Source organism: Protobothrops mucrosquamatus, unplaced genomic scaffold (genome assembly GCF_001527695.2).
Source record: "Protobothrops mucrosquamatus isolate PMUCROS unplaced genomic scaffold, P.Mucros_1.0 scaffold_294, whole genome shotgun sequence".
Lineage (NCBI taxonomy): Eukaryota > Metazoa > Chordata > Lepidosauria > Squamata > Viperidae > Protobothrops > Protobothrops mucrosquamatus.
The window spans coordinates 1635871-1653699 of NW_015386370.1; the positions used below are offsets into that span (position 1 = coordinate 1635871).

General features: G+C 41.8%; 1 protein-coding gene across 1 annotated transcript in view; it reads right to left on the reverse strand.

Annotated features, from left to right (window-relative positions):
- The window catches only part of LOC107302868 (dimethylaniline monooxygenase [N-oxide-forming] 3), a 32980-nt gene extending 15406 nt beyond the window's left edge, over positions 1 to 17574 (reverse strand). The window contains exons 1-5 of the mRNA XM_015832026.1: positions 17509 to 17574; positions 16001 to 16138; positions 9830 to 10018; positions 7965 to 8127; positions 6579 to 6721 (exon numbers count right to left, since the gene is read on the reverse strand). Of these exons, the coding sequence (XP_015687512.1) occupies positions 6579 to 6721; positions 7965 to 8127; positions 9830 to 10018; positions 16001 to 16132 (627 nt within the window). The 5' untranslated portion in view covers positions 16133 to 16138; positions 17509 to 17574. The remainder of the gene's footprint in view (positions 1 to 6578; positions 6722 to 7964; positions 8128 to 9829; positions 10019 to 16000; positions 16139 to 17508) is intronic.
- Between the last annotated feature and the right edge of the window lie 255 nt (positions 17575 to 17829).

Genomic DNA, 17829 nt, shown 5'->3' on the forward strand with positions numbered 1-17829 from the left:
GACTGGCCTAGGGATATTTTAAATTGGATTTTAATCAACTTTTAAAATAAGAAAAGGCCTATTTAAATATATCTTTTAATTCATTTTAAATTTTGTATATTTGTATCAATTGTTTTGTTTTAACTGGCTGTAAGCCGCCCTGAGTCCACCAGGAGAAGGGCGGGATATAAATACAATAAACTTCAAACTTCAAACTTCAGGGTCACTATGATCTGAGACAACAAAGAAAGCCTACTGAAGCCATGCAGTCGAACCTGTTGGAGAAATGGGACACCATCCACAATCGCCATGAAAGACACTGGAAGAAACTACTCCAACTCTACCAAGAGCCTCAGGAGGAGCTCTCCCCCAAAAGGGCGAGCGAATTGAAAGAAGATAAGGAAGACGCCCTTGAGCAATGGAGGAGCTCCGAGCGGCAACTCGAAGATATTCAGGCACAATTAAGAGACTCAAGAGTCGATAGCGAGATGCAAAGCCTCAAGCTACTAAACGAGGAATGTAAGAAGCTTCTAGAGAGCCCACAACACCTCCCAGAGCCCGAACCTCACCCCAAGAGACAGACCGGTCGACAGGGCCGAGTCCGAAGTTTCCCGCCATTCACATGCACCATCCCAACGGTCGCATGCGGCTCCATCTCATGTGTCTGAAAAAGCCTCATCCTTTCACCATGTATCCAAGGCACATTCCAGCGTGTCCCAACAATTGCATGTCACAGGCGCCTCCCACCATTCAAAAGCATCTTCTCATCACAGCCAAGCATCATGAATTTCACAAGCAGAGCAAGCAATCATCGATGCTAAAGCTGCTGAAGCAGTCTTTCATGTGGTACAAGAGGAGCGGCAGAAAAAGAAAGAACTGGCGGCTATAGAACTCGAAGAAGCCGAAATAGAAGCCAAACTAGAAGGGGAAGCAGCTCAAATGGAAGCCAAACAAAAAGCTATAGCAGCTAAAATGAAGGCCAAAAGAAAAGACGCTCAAGAAGAGCTTGAGCTTGTTCAAAGTCAACGAGATATGGCAGACAAAATGGCTAGAGCAGAAGGCCTTCAGAGAACACTCCAAAACACCATTTTCCTGCCCAATAGGGAACAACTGGAAAATGAAGATTGGCGTAGCCGTGTGCAAGCCTATGTGGACAACCAAAGCGTGTTTTAGCATGAGGAGGTGAGAGCGCCACAGCCAGCCACAAGCCCCCCAAGACTGAGTAGATGAAGAGAAGAATCTCAACGGCCAGATGTGCCCTTACATTAGGCAGGATCTGCAGTAACAGTCAGCCCGGAAGGAAGACCCTTACCGGGGCACTGCACAAACAATGTCTGAAATTGGCACGGAGAGGGAAGAACTTTCCTTGGGTGTGAGTTTTCCCACCAGACAGGCCCCAGCAAATACAGCTCTCAGTCCTCGAGCTCCTCGGATGAGGTAGTGGTTGCTGAATGCCGAGACAGACCAAGGTGGTCGATGGGCATTGGCAAGAAGGAAGACTGGGAGAAGAAAGCTAGGAAGATGACCCTCAAATGCGTCAGTCACCAGCCAGGTTGGAAAGTCGAGATGAAGAGGTCGCTTTGCCTCAGTAAAGATGAGGATGACAGGCCACCCCACTCCAACCGGTTCCTAGAGCAAGCTATTGACATGCTGAGAGTTGCTTTCCATTTCCTGAAGGAAGAGAACACCAATCCATACGGGGGAACTGCCAACCCAGGTTCAGCTGAGGGAAAAGATGAAGACAGGGTTGAGGCAGCAATCTCAGGAACTTCTGTCGGCACCACAGAATATGCAACCATTGCTGCAGCCACTGCAGCCACCCCCAGCCGGGCTGCGCCAGTGGACAGTGATGGATACCGACCCAGGAGATGGAGAGGACATCGAACCATCAGGAAGTTCCCTCCACTGGGGGTGAGGTATAGCAGAGAGCTGCATCGGTTGGAGTTTTTCTTCACTCAAGTCCTAAACTACATGGAAAAATATGGCTGAGAAATACCCAGTGACTGCAGTTGAATAAAAATTGTACAGATGGCCCTAGATGGCGACACTGCTGAATGGGTAGTAGATCTCCACGATGCTGATGCCCCACAGCTGCAAAATTTCAATCACTTCATGGCAGCTCTCCGGCGATGTTTCGAAGACCCCTTGGCCGACCGGAAAGCACAGGAGCGCATAAAAACTGTCAGACAAGAGCGGTGACCCGTAGCTGAATACATGCAGGAATTCTGAGCCCTAGCCAGTAAACTGAACTGGCTGGAGGATATAATAGTGGGTCATTTCAAAGATGGCCTGTATTATGCTTGCATCCCTCAGGGAGATCCTGACCGGCTCCAGGACTAGTATATCCTAGCCGAAGAAGCAGAAATTGATCATGCCAGAAGGCAGCGACACAGGGGTAGATCCTGGGGAAAGTCACCAGCAGAACCCCTCCAAGAACCAGCAAAACCAGCCCCTACCACCCTGAGGTCAATGGGATGCTTCAAATGCAGGAAGGATGGCCACCGTACCACCGAGTGTCACTCAAAAACCCCCATCTTGAAACCTGACTGAGCCACTGGGGGGAAGCCCGGGAAAACTCCGTTGAAACAGAAGGAAACTGCTATGAAGAGCATGGAGGTTGTTGACAGGAGGAACTCCAATCCAGCCAGGAGGACCCTCCGATTCCTCAGAGGACAACTCAGAAGACGAACCCCTGGTAAGTGGACCCATCGCGCCCCTCACCAGAACCATAGAACGGTTTAGCCCAGGGATGCCAGAGAAAGTTGCACTTAGAGCCCTAATAGACTCCAGCTGCGCTTGCTGCCTCATAAGCCCAACCCTGGTGGGGAATTTAGGGATTCTGGTGAGGAGGTTGAAGAAACCGTTTTCGTTTGGTCAATTAGATGGGTCCATTGCAAGGGCGACACCAGCCAGTCTTGCCATGTTACCTGTCCAACTCACTATAGGGGACCACATAGAAACTCTAACGTTTGTGGTAACCCCTGGAATGGAATGCCCACTCATATTGTGTATGGCGTGGTTAACCAAATGGAACCCAAGGGTGGACTGGAGGACAGGAGAGCTGAGATTCCTGAAAGGGGAAGTGGAGGCTAAAGCCCGACTCAGATGAAAAAGATGGGGGGCCTCCTGACAGTGCAGGGACAATGGGGGAGAAAGAGTTGGAGAGCATACCAGGGAATATCGGGATTTAGCTGAAGTCTTCAGAGAAGAGAAATCTGATGAATTGCCCCCCCCCACCGTCCCACGGACTGCGCTATTGAAATACTCCTGGGGGCAAAATTACTTAAGCCAAAAATGTACTCCATGACCCCCGGGAGCTAGAGGAATTACAAAAGTTCATAGAAAAAATCTGGAGAGGGGATTTATTCAACCAGCGAAGCCCAAAACTGCAGCTCCCGTATTGTTTCGTGAAAAGAAGGATGGGTCTTCGTCTCTGCATAGATTACAGAACTCTCAATGCAGTGAGTGAGAGCAACCTTTACCCCCTCCCTCTGATGAAAGACATGCTAGCACACTTATTGAAAGGAAAAATCTTTTCGAAATTGGACTTAAGAGAGGCATATTACAGAATCAGGATTAAGGAAGGGGATGAATGGAAAATAACGTTCAACTGCCCCTTAGAGTGTTTTCAATTCAAAGTTCTGCCTTTTGGACTCCAAGGAGCCCCTGCGGTGTTCATGCAATTAATAAACGATGTGCTCCAAGAGTACCTATATAAAGGGGTGCTTGTTTACCTGGACGATATCCTAATATTTAAACAAAAGAGGAGCACATAAAACTAGTCAGAGCAGTACTGAAAAAGCTGTGGGCAGCCCACTTATATGCCAAATTATCTAAATATGAGTTTCATAAAGAAAAAATTGACTACCTGGGGTATCGCATCTCGCCAAGCGGTATAGAGGTGGATCCTGAGAAAGTCTGGGCTGTTCTAGAGTGGGCCCCACCCCATACCAGGAAACAATTGCAAAGTTTCCTTGGATTTGCTAATTTTTACCGCCAATTCCTTCCTTCCTTTGCACAAATTGGGTTGCCGATTATTAACTTATTAAAGACAAAAGGGGAGGGGAAACTGAAGCCCAGCCAACCTTTAAAATGTATGGTGTCAAACCGCATTTGAAAGACTGAAAAGGTTATTTTCCGCAGAACCAATCTTAAGACACCCTGATACTGATAAACCATTCATAATCCAAGCTGATGCTAGTGATGTAGCCATGGGGGCAGTGTTAATGCAGGAGAACGATGAAGGGAAGCTGCAGCCCTGTGCATACACATTGAGCAAACTCAGGGAGATGGAGCAAAGGTGGCCAGTTTGGGAGATGGGCCCTCGTAACCTAGCGGCATTTCCTGGAAGGGAAAAAAATCCCCTTCCAGGTATGGACTGACCACAAGAAACTTGAAGCCCTAAAATGCCTAGAAAACTGACTTCTAAACAAGCAAGGTGGTCTCAACATTTCCACCGGTTTAATTTCACCTTAAAACATTTGCCAGGAGGAAAGAAATTCCTTGCAGATGCACTATCCAGATTGCCACAATACAACAGTAATAAGGCAGAAATAACAGACCCAATTATGCCTTCAAAACAGCTGGTGGCACAAGTTACCACCTGAGCACAAGCCAAAATCCAGAAGCCGCTAGCGAGCCAAGCAGGGATTGAATTCAAAAAAGTGCTAGAAACTGATGAATGGTTCCTAAGCCACAAGATCCTGTGCACAATGACTGATGGACTACCATGGGTAGGAGGGAAACTGTACATTCCAAAAAGCCAGAGACTGACTTTCATGCAGCTCTGCTATGACTCAAAATCAGCTGGGCACTTTGGGTTTGTGAAGACCCTACACCTAGTGAAACAGCATTTTTGGTGGCCATCAATAAAAAAGGACATTGAAAGCTATGAGGCTAGTTGCCCAATATGTGCTGCAGCTAAGAGGAGACAAGGGAGGCCCCCAGGCTTATTGTAAACAGTAGCGATCCCAACAGCACCTTGGAAAGAAATTGTTATGGACTTTATTATGGAGTTACCACAGAGTGGGGGGAACACAGTTATTTGGGTCGTAACAGATTTGTTTTCTAAGCAAGTGCATTTTATTCCATGCCCAAAAATCCCCACTGCAAAGACACTAGTGAAGTTGTTTGTTCAGCATATTTATCGGCTTCATGGGGCTCCACAACGAATCATATCAGATAGGGGAGTGCAATTCACATCAGTTTTGGAAAGCATTCTTGGGACTTTGGGGGATTACTCAGGGACTGTCATTTAGTTATCATCTGCAAACAAATGGTGGGACTGAATGTTCGAACTCAGTACTGGAACAGTACTTAAGATGCTTCACTAATTACCAGCAAGATAATTGGACCAACCTGCTCCCATTCGCAGAAGTTGCTTATAACAACGCAGTGCATTCCAGCATAGGCTATACTCCTTTCCAGGTTGCCACAGGACAAAGTTTCAACCTAATGCCCAAATTACCCTCTAGCAAACCGACCATCCCTTCCCTGAAGGAATGGATCGCACAATTACAAAACACCTGGCCGGTTGTAAGGAAGGCTTTGGATGAAGCAAGGGAGGCTTATAAATTCCAAGCAGACAAAAAACGAGTTGAACCCAAACCGTTTCAAGTAGGGGAGAAATTATATCTGTCAACAAAATATCTAAAATCCCTGCAGCCCTCAAAAAAGCTAGGGCCAAAATTTGTAGGATCTTTTCCCATTAAAAGAATAATCAATCCGGTTACAGTAGAATTGGAACTCCCTAAGATGCTCAAATAAGTTCACCCTATTTTTCACTGCAGTCTGTTAAAACATGAACTGCAATCACCCTTGAGACTGGCTGCAGCCCCTGCCCCTCCTCCAATCATGGTAGAAGGCGAACAGCATTTTGAAATCAAGGAGATTCTAGATTCTAGGAAACATCGTGGTTCTACCCAATACCTGGTAGCATGGAAACAGAATGAATGGGTTCAGAAACATCACGTTAGAGCCCCTAAATTACTTAAGTTTCATGCGTCATATCCAGATAAGCCAGACTAATCCTTATTTCTGTTTTCTCTTTGTTTTATGTTTCTACAGGGGGATCTTTCTTTTTTTTAAGGGGGGTAGCATAAAAGTCCTAATAAAAGTTTCTTTTGGAATGGAAGTGTTCCAAGAGTCCTGCTTTCTTGGGATGAGGTTTTGAAGCAGGTCCTTACACTCAGTCTCTGTTATTGTAACCATCATATTGGCTGTATATTTCCAGTTAAGCTTTGGTTTAACACAATGTCATCTTAGGTCACTATGACAGATTGGCAAAGGTCTTCCAAGGTCTTAGAGCAAAGTGTCTATATTGTACAGATGGAGAATTCTTCTAGGTGGATGTATTAAAAATTGAATTTGGATCCTTCTGCTTGTAATTCACCTGGATCCCCCTGTATAATCCCTAATTTCTCTCATTATAATCCTAATTTCTCTCATTACGCTATGTAGAAATTAGTGTAAACATAGCATGTTTTAAGATTTTTTTTTAAATAGACCAAGAAATGGCACATCTTTGAATGGGTTACTCTGAGAACTAGAACAACTAGAACTAGAACTAGAACTGAGGACTATCAGGGTAGAGGCAATACCTGAGAGGCTGTGTGACTGAGCTCAACAGCAATGTCGCTCCCAGAGTTGCCTAGGCCAATTACCAGAACTTTCTTCCCCCTGAACTTTTCAGGGTCTTTGTATTCCCGGCTGTGGAAGAAGGTACCCTGAAATTTCTTTAACCCTGTGTGCAAAAAGTTTGAAATCAAATTACGACTGTAACCACTGAAAACTTCTAGCACATGAAAACATTATTAAACCCACTGATGCAGTAGACTGAAAGAACATGGAGGTCTGACATGGAGGTACATCTTTAGTTTTCCCACTGATGCTGTTCTTGTCATCTCAGTTTCTATTATTATTGTTTCCTAGAGTAATTGGTCTGGTCCCCATCGGGACACTGCCATTCTGGAGGGAGGGGGAACCTTGGGGCTTTTCTATGATGTATCCATTTTGCTTTGTTCCTCTTTTGCTTTGATGTATCTTCCTGGGAACTGGGGAGTAACTGGGGGAGGGGATGAGCCTGGGGCCATCTGCTTTGTCTCATCTCCGGAGAACCAAGGTTGTGGTGGCTGGGAACAACTTGTTATCACTTTCTCAGCTCGGAGTTTCCACAGCACCTTCACACCTCTGGATTGGCTCTCTCTGGACTGGGCAGTTGGAAGGGGTTTTGAACAATGGGGGAACTTTAGATCCTGCCTATTTTCTCTGCAGTCACTTTCTCTCAATAAAAGATCCTTTTCAAATGCTGCCTGCTTCAAGAGTTCTACTTTCTTGAGGGAATAGCTGAGGCGAGACCTTACAGAATGCCCCATTGCCCTTAAAAATGAAGCTTATTGCTAGCCAATGGGATTTTCTGTACAGCTTTGGAGGGAAGGATTTTAAACAGGATAATGGCATAAGAGAAAATGGTTTTAAAATTCCTTCTCATCTGCTGTGATTCCAATCCAGTTCCCCATTGCTAGCAACTACTTTTAAAGATAAAGCTGATATATTAATGCAGTCATGCATTTTATTATAGGCTCAATTTTGCTTTGAAATATCTACAAGGAAGAAAATACAATGCACTTTAGCTGCATGAAGAAAAGGTATGAGAGTTTCTTGCATCCCTCACAGAAACAATTCACAAAGTATGTTTTATTGTTTGTGGTTTATCAAAGGTTGGTTCTGTTTAGTCATTATGAAAAATGTAAGTGATGCCCCTTCTAAGCTGTCTGATTCAGTCAAAAACAGGCATGTTTATCACAATATAGATACTTGCCCAGCAAATATCTCACATATACCATTGAATGTGAATATGTACAATATTAAAAGGGGCAGGGCTGCTCCCTCCAGTCAGATAGTGACTTCCATTGTTTTTAATAAATACTAAGTAGGCATGTGAGGTTGCTGTTTTTCCATATCTATTTAATATATTTGTCACTTACCAGGAAAGCTATCAACTGGGATTCTTGGATACACATGATGTCCTGAGCAAACCATGACAGCATCAAAAGTAGTTGATTCCTGCTTGCCATCCTTCTGTGTCATGACATCCCATTGGCCAGAGACAGGAAAATCTGGGTGCTTCTTAATATTGGTCACATGTGTCTTTGAAGAAACATTCAAGGACATATTTATTTATTTAAATAATTTATACGGTTGCCCATCTCACAACTGTGGATCTGAGCTGCATACAGACAAAGGTTGTTTTTAAACAACATTACAATAATCCATGATACCCAAATAAATCATACATTAAATCCCAGTCATAAAACCACACCAACAACACAGCTGCCTTAACTTCCTGGCCCAAATGGTGTGGTTCAAGATCCAAAGCAACTATATATAAATGACTATATACTGTATGACATCTAATTGGTGTGAATGGATGCATCCTTATATATGAGATATATGCACATAGATATTATATATACTCGTAAGTATATATCTATAATTCTTCTCAGTGAAATTAAAAATTGACAAAACAACCATGTAATCCAATCCTATACAAATTTACTTAGAAAAAAAAATCTTGTGTGATAAAACATATTCCTAATATCTATTTGTGTGATTGCTAAGAGTTGAAAGTGACTTGATGGGGCTCAATCAATCAGTCCCTAATAAATGCATTTAGGACTGCAACTTGTAATATCTATGTCTTAATCTGTGCAGTATGCTAAGCCAATCATTGACAATGCAGCACTCAGTAATGCCAAAGTGCCCATGATTATTTCCAGATTATGCTTAAATTTTATTTTAAATGGCAAAATTCTTGTAAGATTGCTAACCCTTATAAGATACCTGTTGAGAACAATAAGGTATTGTGAGATCTTAGGGACGATATTTCACGCCTGTTCTTTAAAAACAAAATGGAGGCAAAGCTGCATTGAAATAATGTCTAGCATCTAAAAAGCTTGCCAACTCTGCATGAAGCCATATTAGTAAAAATTTTGTGGATTTGACTTAATGTATTACAATTTAAACACCATGATTTATGTAGCACAATATATGAACAGCCCCTAAAATGGACCCAGTTTAAACAAATTATATTAGGAATACAGATGTCTCGTCCATAATTCATCCTCAGCTTGAATTCAACATTTATATTCAGAGAGAAAAATAGATTCTATTTCAGACCTTCTCTTGTGAAAATTAGAATAATGTTCAAATCAGGAGTTCAGCAGTTATGCAAAAGATTAAATCAGTGCCAGTTATTAATTAAATTTATTTACTATAGATTCAACTGAGAGAATCTCGGGAATTATAAATTTTCACCAAACCAAAGAAAAGGGAATGCCAGGGACATAGGCAGAAGAAATGCAAGGTATTATTGTTATGCTGGTTCAAATAAGAACTGAGGCGTCAGCAGCCATTTTTCTTTGCTTCTCTAATCCTATCGTCCTGCCTTACTCACAGAATTTTATGAGAACCCTAGAATGCTCCCCCCCCTCATTTGTTATCTTCTCATTATTTTTCACTGTTTCCATCAATTTCCCATCCAGAAGTCTCTCAAGACTTAGCTTTGTCCCAGGGAACTGGTGAGATCTTGAGATTCTTCATTGCTGATCAAATCTTTTGTGTGCATGGTTTTGTTTTTTGTAACTTTTTAATATGACTGTTTTACACTGTTTTTGCTCTGCACTGTCCAGAATCACTTCTTGGCCATATAAATTTGATGAATAAATAAATAATAAAAGGAGCCATAAAAGCAGCACAGATCAGTATTTTTGGGGTCCACAAACTAAAAATGAACAAGCAACAAAAGGCAATTGTTAAAAAATCCCTTCTCAATTAGTTTATGATCACTTACCTTAAACTGTATGTATTTAAGAAGATCAAAATGCTTGGCATATAGTTCAATATATTCCTGAAGTTTGGAGTTGTGCATATAGTTAGGAAAATTCTCTGGGAAAGGGAAGTCCATGTAGCACATCATTTCTTTGCATGAGTTGGTAAACACAGATCTGTAAATGCTGGCTCTGCCTTCCTCTGATGACTCCTGGCAGAGAAAGGGAAACAAAAATGAATGATATTTGAAATTTCTACAAAGAAACAGAGCTGCAGGAAGTGGAAATATTTTCAGTTAAGTTGAAATTTGAGGCACTAGATTTTTCTCAGCTCTGTTTGTAACATAAACAAAAAGGGGCAGGAGATAAATTAAGGATGGTATTTTCCATTGAGAGAAGTGATGGATCATTTTGAACTTATCCATAAAATCTAGGCTTGCTATCCCAATGTTATTTGCTTGTAACAACATGGCAAGTTCTTAGATCAGCCATAGGGATGCCCATATAAAAGGTGTGCCAGAAGCAATCAAAATAGCTGATTGGCACAAATAAAATACAATATTCATAAAACAAGCAATACTCATAAAACAAGATATCTATCTCTGTCAAAAAGGACAGAACTTTCTAGAGCCATTGTAAAGAGTATTGTAGATAATTAGCATAGAAAGCCCTTAGGGGAGCAGTCTTTCATTGTTGCAGCTTAAACATGGTATGTATGTAAACAGTAGCCAAATATAGAGGGAAAGTAAAATCTCAGTTGGATTGGGAAGATGCATCCAATATGATAGGGATATTGTATATGCAACACAGCGGTTACCCAGATTGGATCCTGCAACATTATCCTGGGACACGTATATTTGCTTTCATTCATGAGAGATATAGGCGGATAGCACTTTTGGAATCCTTCACAGCATGTGAAGCGTCCACTTATGCATAGAATAGCCCAAAGCACACATTCTGGTGAGAGAAAAGTTCCCTGAGGATGGGCTTCAGCATGAGTCTAAAAGCTTGGAAGACTAAACTTCTGGTCCTGGTGACGGACCCAGATTGGCTCCTGCAACAGTAATTACTGTCTCAGCCTTGTGATTGCCATCAGTGCTGGCTCCATTGCCCTACCCCAACAGTCTAGTGCAGTGTTTCTCAACCTTAGCAACTTTAAGATGAGTGGACTTCAACTCCCAGAAGTACATGGCTAGCTGAGAATTCTGGGAATTGAAGTCCATTCGTCTTAAAGTTGCTACAATTGAGAAACATTGGTCTAGTGTCTTACTAAGAGAAGACCCTAGGAGATGCAGGGCATTTTTCATCCCATGAAGGACAAGGTGAAAAGTCCTACAAATTGTACAATCCCCAGAAGGGCAAGTAATTGAATTTGTTGGGAGAAAGCCATTTGTGGGTTTCATAAGATTTTTTTTGTCAAGAAAGAAAAGTGACAATTTCCTCTTACAGATTTTATTTAATCTACTAACCCTCCTTTGTTTAGGAAGACTCTGTGAAGCTGGGAAATACTTAGCTACACTTGCCTCAGGCAAGTTCTCAAGGGTACAAATTGTTCTTAATAGGAAAGGGGATTATGCTTGCAATTCTATCAAAAACATTTTCAAATGTCAGAAGAGGGATCAGCAATCAGTGACATGTGAGCCAACCTTGGAATGTCAAAATTCAAAGTTTAGAGCACAGTTTATTTCTAAAGGAAATATATCTATTTCTGAGCATTGGGTAGGTGACTGTGTCCTGAAGAATCTGAAGAATATTTGGGGGGGGGGGGAGTGGCATTCAAGAAATTTTTTTTCTTCCACCAATACTTCCTTCCTAAAGTTGAAATAAAATGAATGCCTTTGTGCCACCGGCAGGACTACAATTCATAGTCTTTTGGTTTGTAGCCTGGTGCCTTAACCACTATACCATTTTTCATTTAAGGAATTGTACTTTTGGACCTGTTCTAATTTATGGGAACTTACCTGATTGATCCACTTGCCCCAGTGCTAGCCTTCAACCATTTATTGAGGGCAGGAATGTACAACATTGTGCTCTAGCCATCCCTTGGCCACTGAGAAGGCAATGTCCACTCATCTTTTTCTGCACTACATGAAAGGGTTTTCTGAATTGTGCTGCCTCAAGTGGTAGAATTCAAGTCCCCTGCTGCATTTCATTTCACAATAGGCAAAAAACTTCCAATCCTGTCAGTTATTGTGCTCTAATGGAAGGAATGCTGATCACCCACTACCTCCATGAATATTTATTTTACAGGCGTACAGGTAAAACAATAAAAAGATCAGAGTATTGGGGGGGGGAGGCAAATGGTAGCCATAATTGAAGCTGTGCCTATTTTTTATGCATACCACAGACTTGAGAACAAGAAGTAGGGATCTTAAGGGGGAAAATTATAAAACACCTGCAATAGATTTTAATAGAAACAAATATGTAAGATTTTCCAGAACCAAATCAAGCAGATGGATCTTTTCTCTTTGTTTTTTAAATCCTGAGTCAGATTGACAAGATTTCTGCCACTTGTGTTTTTCTCTCTTTTCCTTTTTCTGCTCCAGGAGATGTAAAAAAATAGGGAATTCTACAATCAGAAGCTATGGAAAATGCAATCCAGACAGAACATCAGTTCAAAGGAGGAATCAGCTGAAATCTGGACATGAACTTCTGAAACCTTCATTTCCAGCTGGTTTATTCTTAGGAGTCCAGCAGTTTAAGGCTGAAGTGCAGAAAAGCCTATAGCCTTCACAAAGACCTTGCCAGTTTCAAAGCAAGCCAAAAGATTAAGTTGGCCAGTACGCAGTCAAGCAGCATTTCATGTTACTTAACATGTTTGCATTTGGATTAATATTCTGCAGATGGCTATGAAAGATTGCACAACCAAGACAAAAAAAACCCCACAGCTTATTCCCAGGCAGCAAAAAGAAGACAGATGTCAAAGTCCTATCAAATAACACTTATTAACTTGAAGAGAGACTTTTCATGTTATGAGCTATCCTGGCCTTGCAATATAGTAAATTTTCTCCTGCTATTTTCTGCATTAACTATTGCATTATCTTTTGCAAACATATATATAATGTAAGTATATATAACAGCAGTTGCAAACTAATGTTTGTAGTAATAATAGTTTCTTGAAAAATATTTATCTGGAGTATTTATAACTTACTTTAATCTTCCAGCCTGGGAATCCATACCCGCACATTTGCAGTATAAAATATACAACCAAAAAAAGTAAGTAGAAGCAAAGCAAAGTGAAACATGAACATTCAGATGCCTAATTCTTGTTTTTATATGGATCTTTAAAAATTAGCTGTAATGTTTTAATTACTTTAAAGTTTTTGCAAATTGGAAATGGAAACTGTTTTTGAGTTAGGCTTGACTCCTGGGGATTTCCTACACCTTTCCTGAAGAAATATGGAAGCTGTTGGCCACTGCCTGTGACTTCTTAATCTAGCCCACAGAGAAATCTGATGAAGGGTAATTGGAGCCAGCCCAATGTGCTTTCACTGCAATATGCAATTAAGTTTATTAAAAATTAAAAGAGTCCATTTGGTAAAAAGGAGGGAGGGAGGGTAGAAGGCAGCATTTCAAATGTTACCCTCAAATCTCTAATTGTGATATCTTACGCATTCGAGGAGGGGGCATTGCCATTACCTCATATTTGACCATGAATTTTTAGGCATTGATCTCCCTCACCCCTTCTATGTTTCAGACTCCAGGACTGACCAAGTCAAGCATAAGTCAATGCTTTTGAGTGGTCTTCTGTACCAGCAAGGTTATCTAATTCCTCTGTTAATATCTCACTTTTGCACAGGATCGGACTGGGACATGTGTGGAAATGAGAGATGGTGCCTCCTGGAACAGAGTTCATAGCAAAGCTGTACATGTTTCACAGACATCCTCTAGGCCAGGGCAGTGCATTTCAACCCATGGTATGCGTACCACTAGTGGTACTTCAGCACCTGGCAGGTGGTACGGCATGTGTACAATGGGTTGAAAAGCACTGTAAAAAAAAGTGTAAAAAAAGTGTAGTGGGGGGATGAGCTAAGAGGTGGCAGCACCGCATAGGAGAGTCAGCTGGATTTGAGGTGTTGCCGGGGCTCAGCAGAGGCAGCACCTGTGGGAGAGTCAGCTGGATTTGAGGTGTTGCCGGGGCTCAGCAGAGCGCCAAGGATCGGTGCGCAGCTCCAGCTGATTGGCACTTCTGGGAGCAGCACGCAGCCTGGGGAAGAGGAGTCAGCTGGAGCTGCACTAAAGAGAAAAGGAGGAGGGGGGAGAGAGGAGAGGATATAAAAGTAGGAGGTTTTGGCGGGAAAGGGAGAGAGAAAAAAGACAACAGGGAAAGAGAAGGGGACAGAGAAAGAGAGACCGAGTAGAGGAGAGGCTTCTTTGAGACAAGCAAAGGGAGAGAAGGGGATAGAACAATGCAAATATTAATATCAGAGAAACAGGCACAAGTTTCCCAATAAAAGTATGGTAAGTGGGGGTACAGATAGTCCTCAATCTACTACCACAATTGAGCTGAAAATTTATGTTGCTAAGTGAGAAATTTGTTAAATGAGTTTTGTCCCATTTTATGACTTTTCTTGTCACATTTGTTAAGTGAATCACTGCAGTTGTTAAATTAGTAACACAGTTGTTAAGTGAATCTGGTTTCCCCATTGACTTTGCTTGTCAGAAGGTTGAAAAGGGGATCACATGACCCTGAAACATTGTTACCATCATAAATATGAATCAGTTGCCAAGCATCTGAATGTAAATCACATGACCCTGGGGTCATGCTGCAACGGTCATAAGTGTGAAAAATGGTAATAAGGCACTTTTTTCAGTGCCATTGTAACTCTTCTAACAGTCACTAAGCGAACTCTTGTAAGTCCAGGACTACCTGTACTTTATCACTTTTTCCCTTTTTTTTGGTTATCAAGTTTTTGACACCTTGCTAGGCGACTGATGGTACTCGAATATTGCCATATCCTAAAAGTGGTACAATCTGTGAAAAGGTTGAAAAGCACTGCTCTAAAGTCTCTTTAATTGCACTGGGTAAGCCTAAAAAGTGCCTGTTTTTAGCAATGAAGATTAATTCGAGCTTGTAGGAGCTGCCCTTGGAAAAAATGGACCTACTGGGGATATTATGAAATGATTTAACAGATACTTGATTGGTCAAATAAATCTTATTGAGCCCCCTCCAAGGGAGCTGCTCAGATTTCCTGGGTTTTCAATTTATTTGGATTCTCCAAATAATGAACTCCTGTTCAGACATAAATCTGTGGAAGGCTTAACAGGTATAACTTACACTGAATTCCTCCTATCTATTCCCAACTTCCATGCATTCAAGCTGTTAGTCTGAAGAGGAACTGTGTCCATTTTTTTCTTGAATTCTATTATAGCTCTGCATGATCTGAGACCTGCTCCATATAAAGAATAAAGAGATACAGCCATATGAATGACATCTATACTCTACCTCAGTTTCCTAGCCTTGGCAACCTGAAGATGTTGAGATGTCAGCTCCCAGAATTCCCTAGCCAGCAAGGCTGGTAAACTCTGGGAATTGAAGTCTATACATCTTCAAGTTGCTATGGTTGAGAAACACTGTTCTACCCAGGGCTTTTTTTTGTCATAGAACGTCCAGAACGGAGTTCCGGCACCTTTTTTGGATGGAGCCTTGTAGGGTAGGCAAGGCGGATTGTATGACGTGTATGAGTTCCTGCACTTTTTTTTTTTTTTACAAAAAAACACTGGTTCTACCTATTTAAAATATTCCATGAACTGAATAAAACTCTGGTCAGTACTTTTGCATACAACAACAAATTAAAGAGGGGACTTTTCATAATATATGAGAAAGCAAAGACCACCAATAAACTTCTTTCATATACCCGTCAAGGTTTTGTATCCCACTTTGATTTTGGTAGCATACATTCAGTGAAATGAGTTAGAAACTCATGTTTGCTAAACAATGCATATACATGTTTGTTTATACAATTTCACAATAATCTTGTTTTTATAAGTGTTTCACTACCCACTATAAACAACATCTCTAATATCCCTCTAAATCCAAGATATTTTGAGATAAGATCTAAAAAAAGTATCAAATATTTTGTCAACCAAAGAAACAGACATGGGACTCTCCAGGTATAAGAAGAGCTCCAGCATACCCAAGTAAGATTCAAGCCCAGTACATTTGTCATACAAGTGGGATATTTAGATCTCACCGTGAAGCGCCACAATCCGCCAATGCTCTCACTCGTCTCAAAGCATGTTGGTTCCAGTCCCTCATCCAGGCAGCATTTGATGGATGTGAGGCCACTCACTCCTGCTCCGATAATTGCTACACGGCATACCATGGTTTCCTAGTGGGAAAGGAATTGTTCAAACCATGCTTATTCTTGCATTAAGAACCATGGTGGCACAGTGGTTAGAATGCAGTACTGCAGAAATGACAGGCAGAATTCTCCAACCCCTAGGAATAGCAATAACCCACAAACCCACAGCTACACTCTGCCAGAAATTATCCAGAACCAAAGACAAGATACAGAAGGATGAACGAAACAATGTAATCTACAAAATCAACTGTAACGATTGCAACCAATTCTATGTGGGACAAACATTATGTCAATTAAAAATCAGGATCCACAAACACTGGCTGGCAGTCAAACGCCACAATCCCAAATCCTTAATCTCTACCCACACCAACACCAAATAACACCAGTTTGATTGGAGCAACACTAAAATTATTGGCCATGCCATGCTCATGAATTCATTGAAGCCTGGCACTCCACAAACAATTCCTTTAACAGACACATTGAGTTACAACCAGCCTATGAACCCTATGAATCCAAACCAACTGCACGGCCAACCAGAGACAGCATCGACCCTCAACCAACCCACAGAACGCCCTCCCTCCACCAGCTCACCTCCCAATCACAAGCCCCTCACTGATGACTGATACCTGGCCCATCACAAGACCCATCACAGACCCTCACTTGACACACCCACACCTGAAGCCCTTATAAACTGAAGAGCACTGACACCCCCTAAACTCCTCTGAAGATGTTACCCACAAGCTTGGAGAACGAACCTCCACCCTCATCACTGTTCACTACCAGGAATTCAATTCTGACCAGCTCAAGGTTGACTCATCCTTCCAAGGTCCCTAAATCGAGGACCCAGATTGTTGGGGGCAATATGCTGACTCTGTAAATCACTTAGGGTTGTAAAGCACTATGAAGCAATAAATAAGTCTAAGTGCTATTGCTATTAAAAAATGAAAATGATGCAACAAAATCACAGCAATTGGACACTGATTACAACTAGATATCCACTGTTGCCCCTTTATTTCTCCACAGTGATGCCAGATTACCCCATGTGAGACATTTACCTTAGCCTCTAAGTTCTTGGCAAACATTTTTAAGGATCAATAACTTTTTAGGAGCCTCATAATCCAGATAGACACACCTGGATTTTTCAGGTGGAAAATGCCTTTGCAAAGAAGAATCTTTCTCAAAAATATTTTGGCATTGTCCCAAAACCTAGAACTGGCATGGACATCCCTTCCTATACTTTCCAATTTCAGGTATGCTGTTCTAAGGAATACAGAACAAGAATCAGAGACAGAAATATTGGTATAGTTTTTCATCCTTTCCCCTTCCAGCTCTTGACCTGTTCCTCTTCTTTTTGCCACTCCTCCACATATGACATACCCCCCCCCCCATTACCTTACTTCTTTCAGCTGTTGCTCTTCTCCTTGTTCTGTCAGCTTCTTTGCAGCACACAAGTGACCTCCGGCAAGAAAAGCCAAATGAGTTTCCCTGCTGGTTTTGGAGGTTGACTCTGAAAGAGAGGAGGAGTTCCTTTAGAGCAAGATTACATAACTTGTGAGCTGACTGTGGTTCCGAAGTGTTGGCAGCTCTTAGGGAAAGTGCAATGCACTATACAAAAGGAAAATGAACAGCTCTTTAAAGAAGAATGGGAACTACTTGACTCCTCAGGTGTCTGTTGTGGACGGTTGACTGTTAACTTGCTTCTAAATGATTAGAATTAG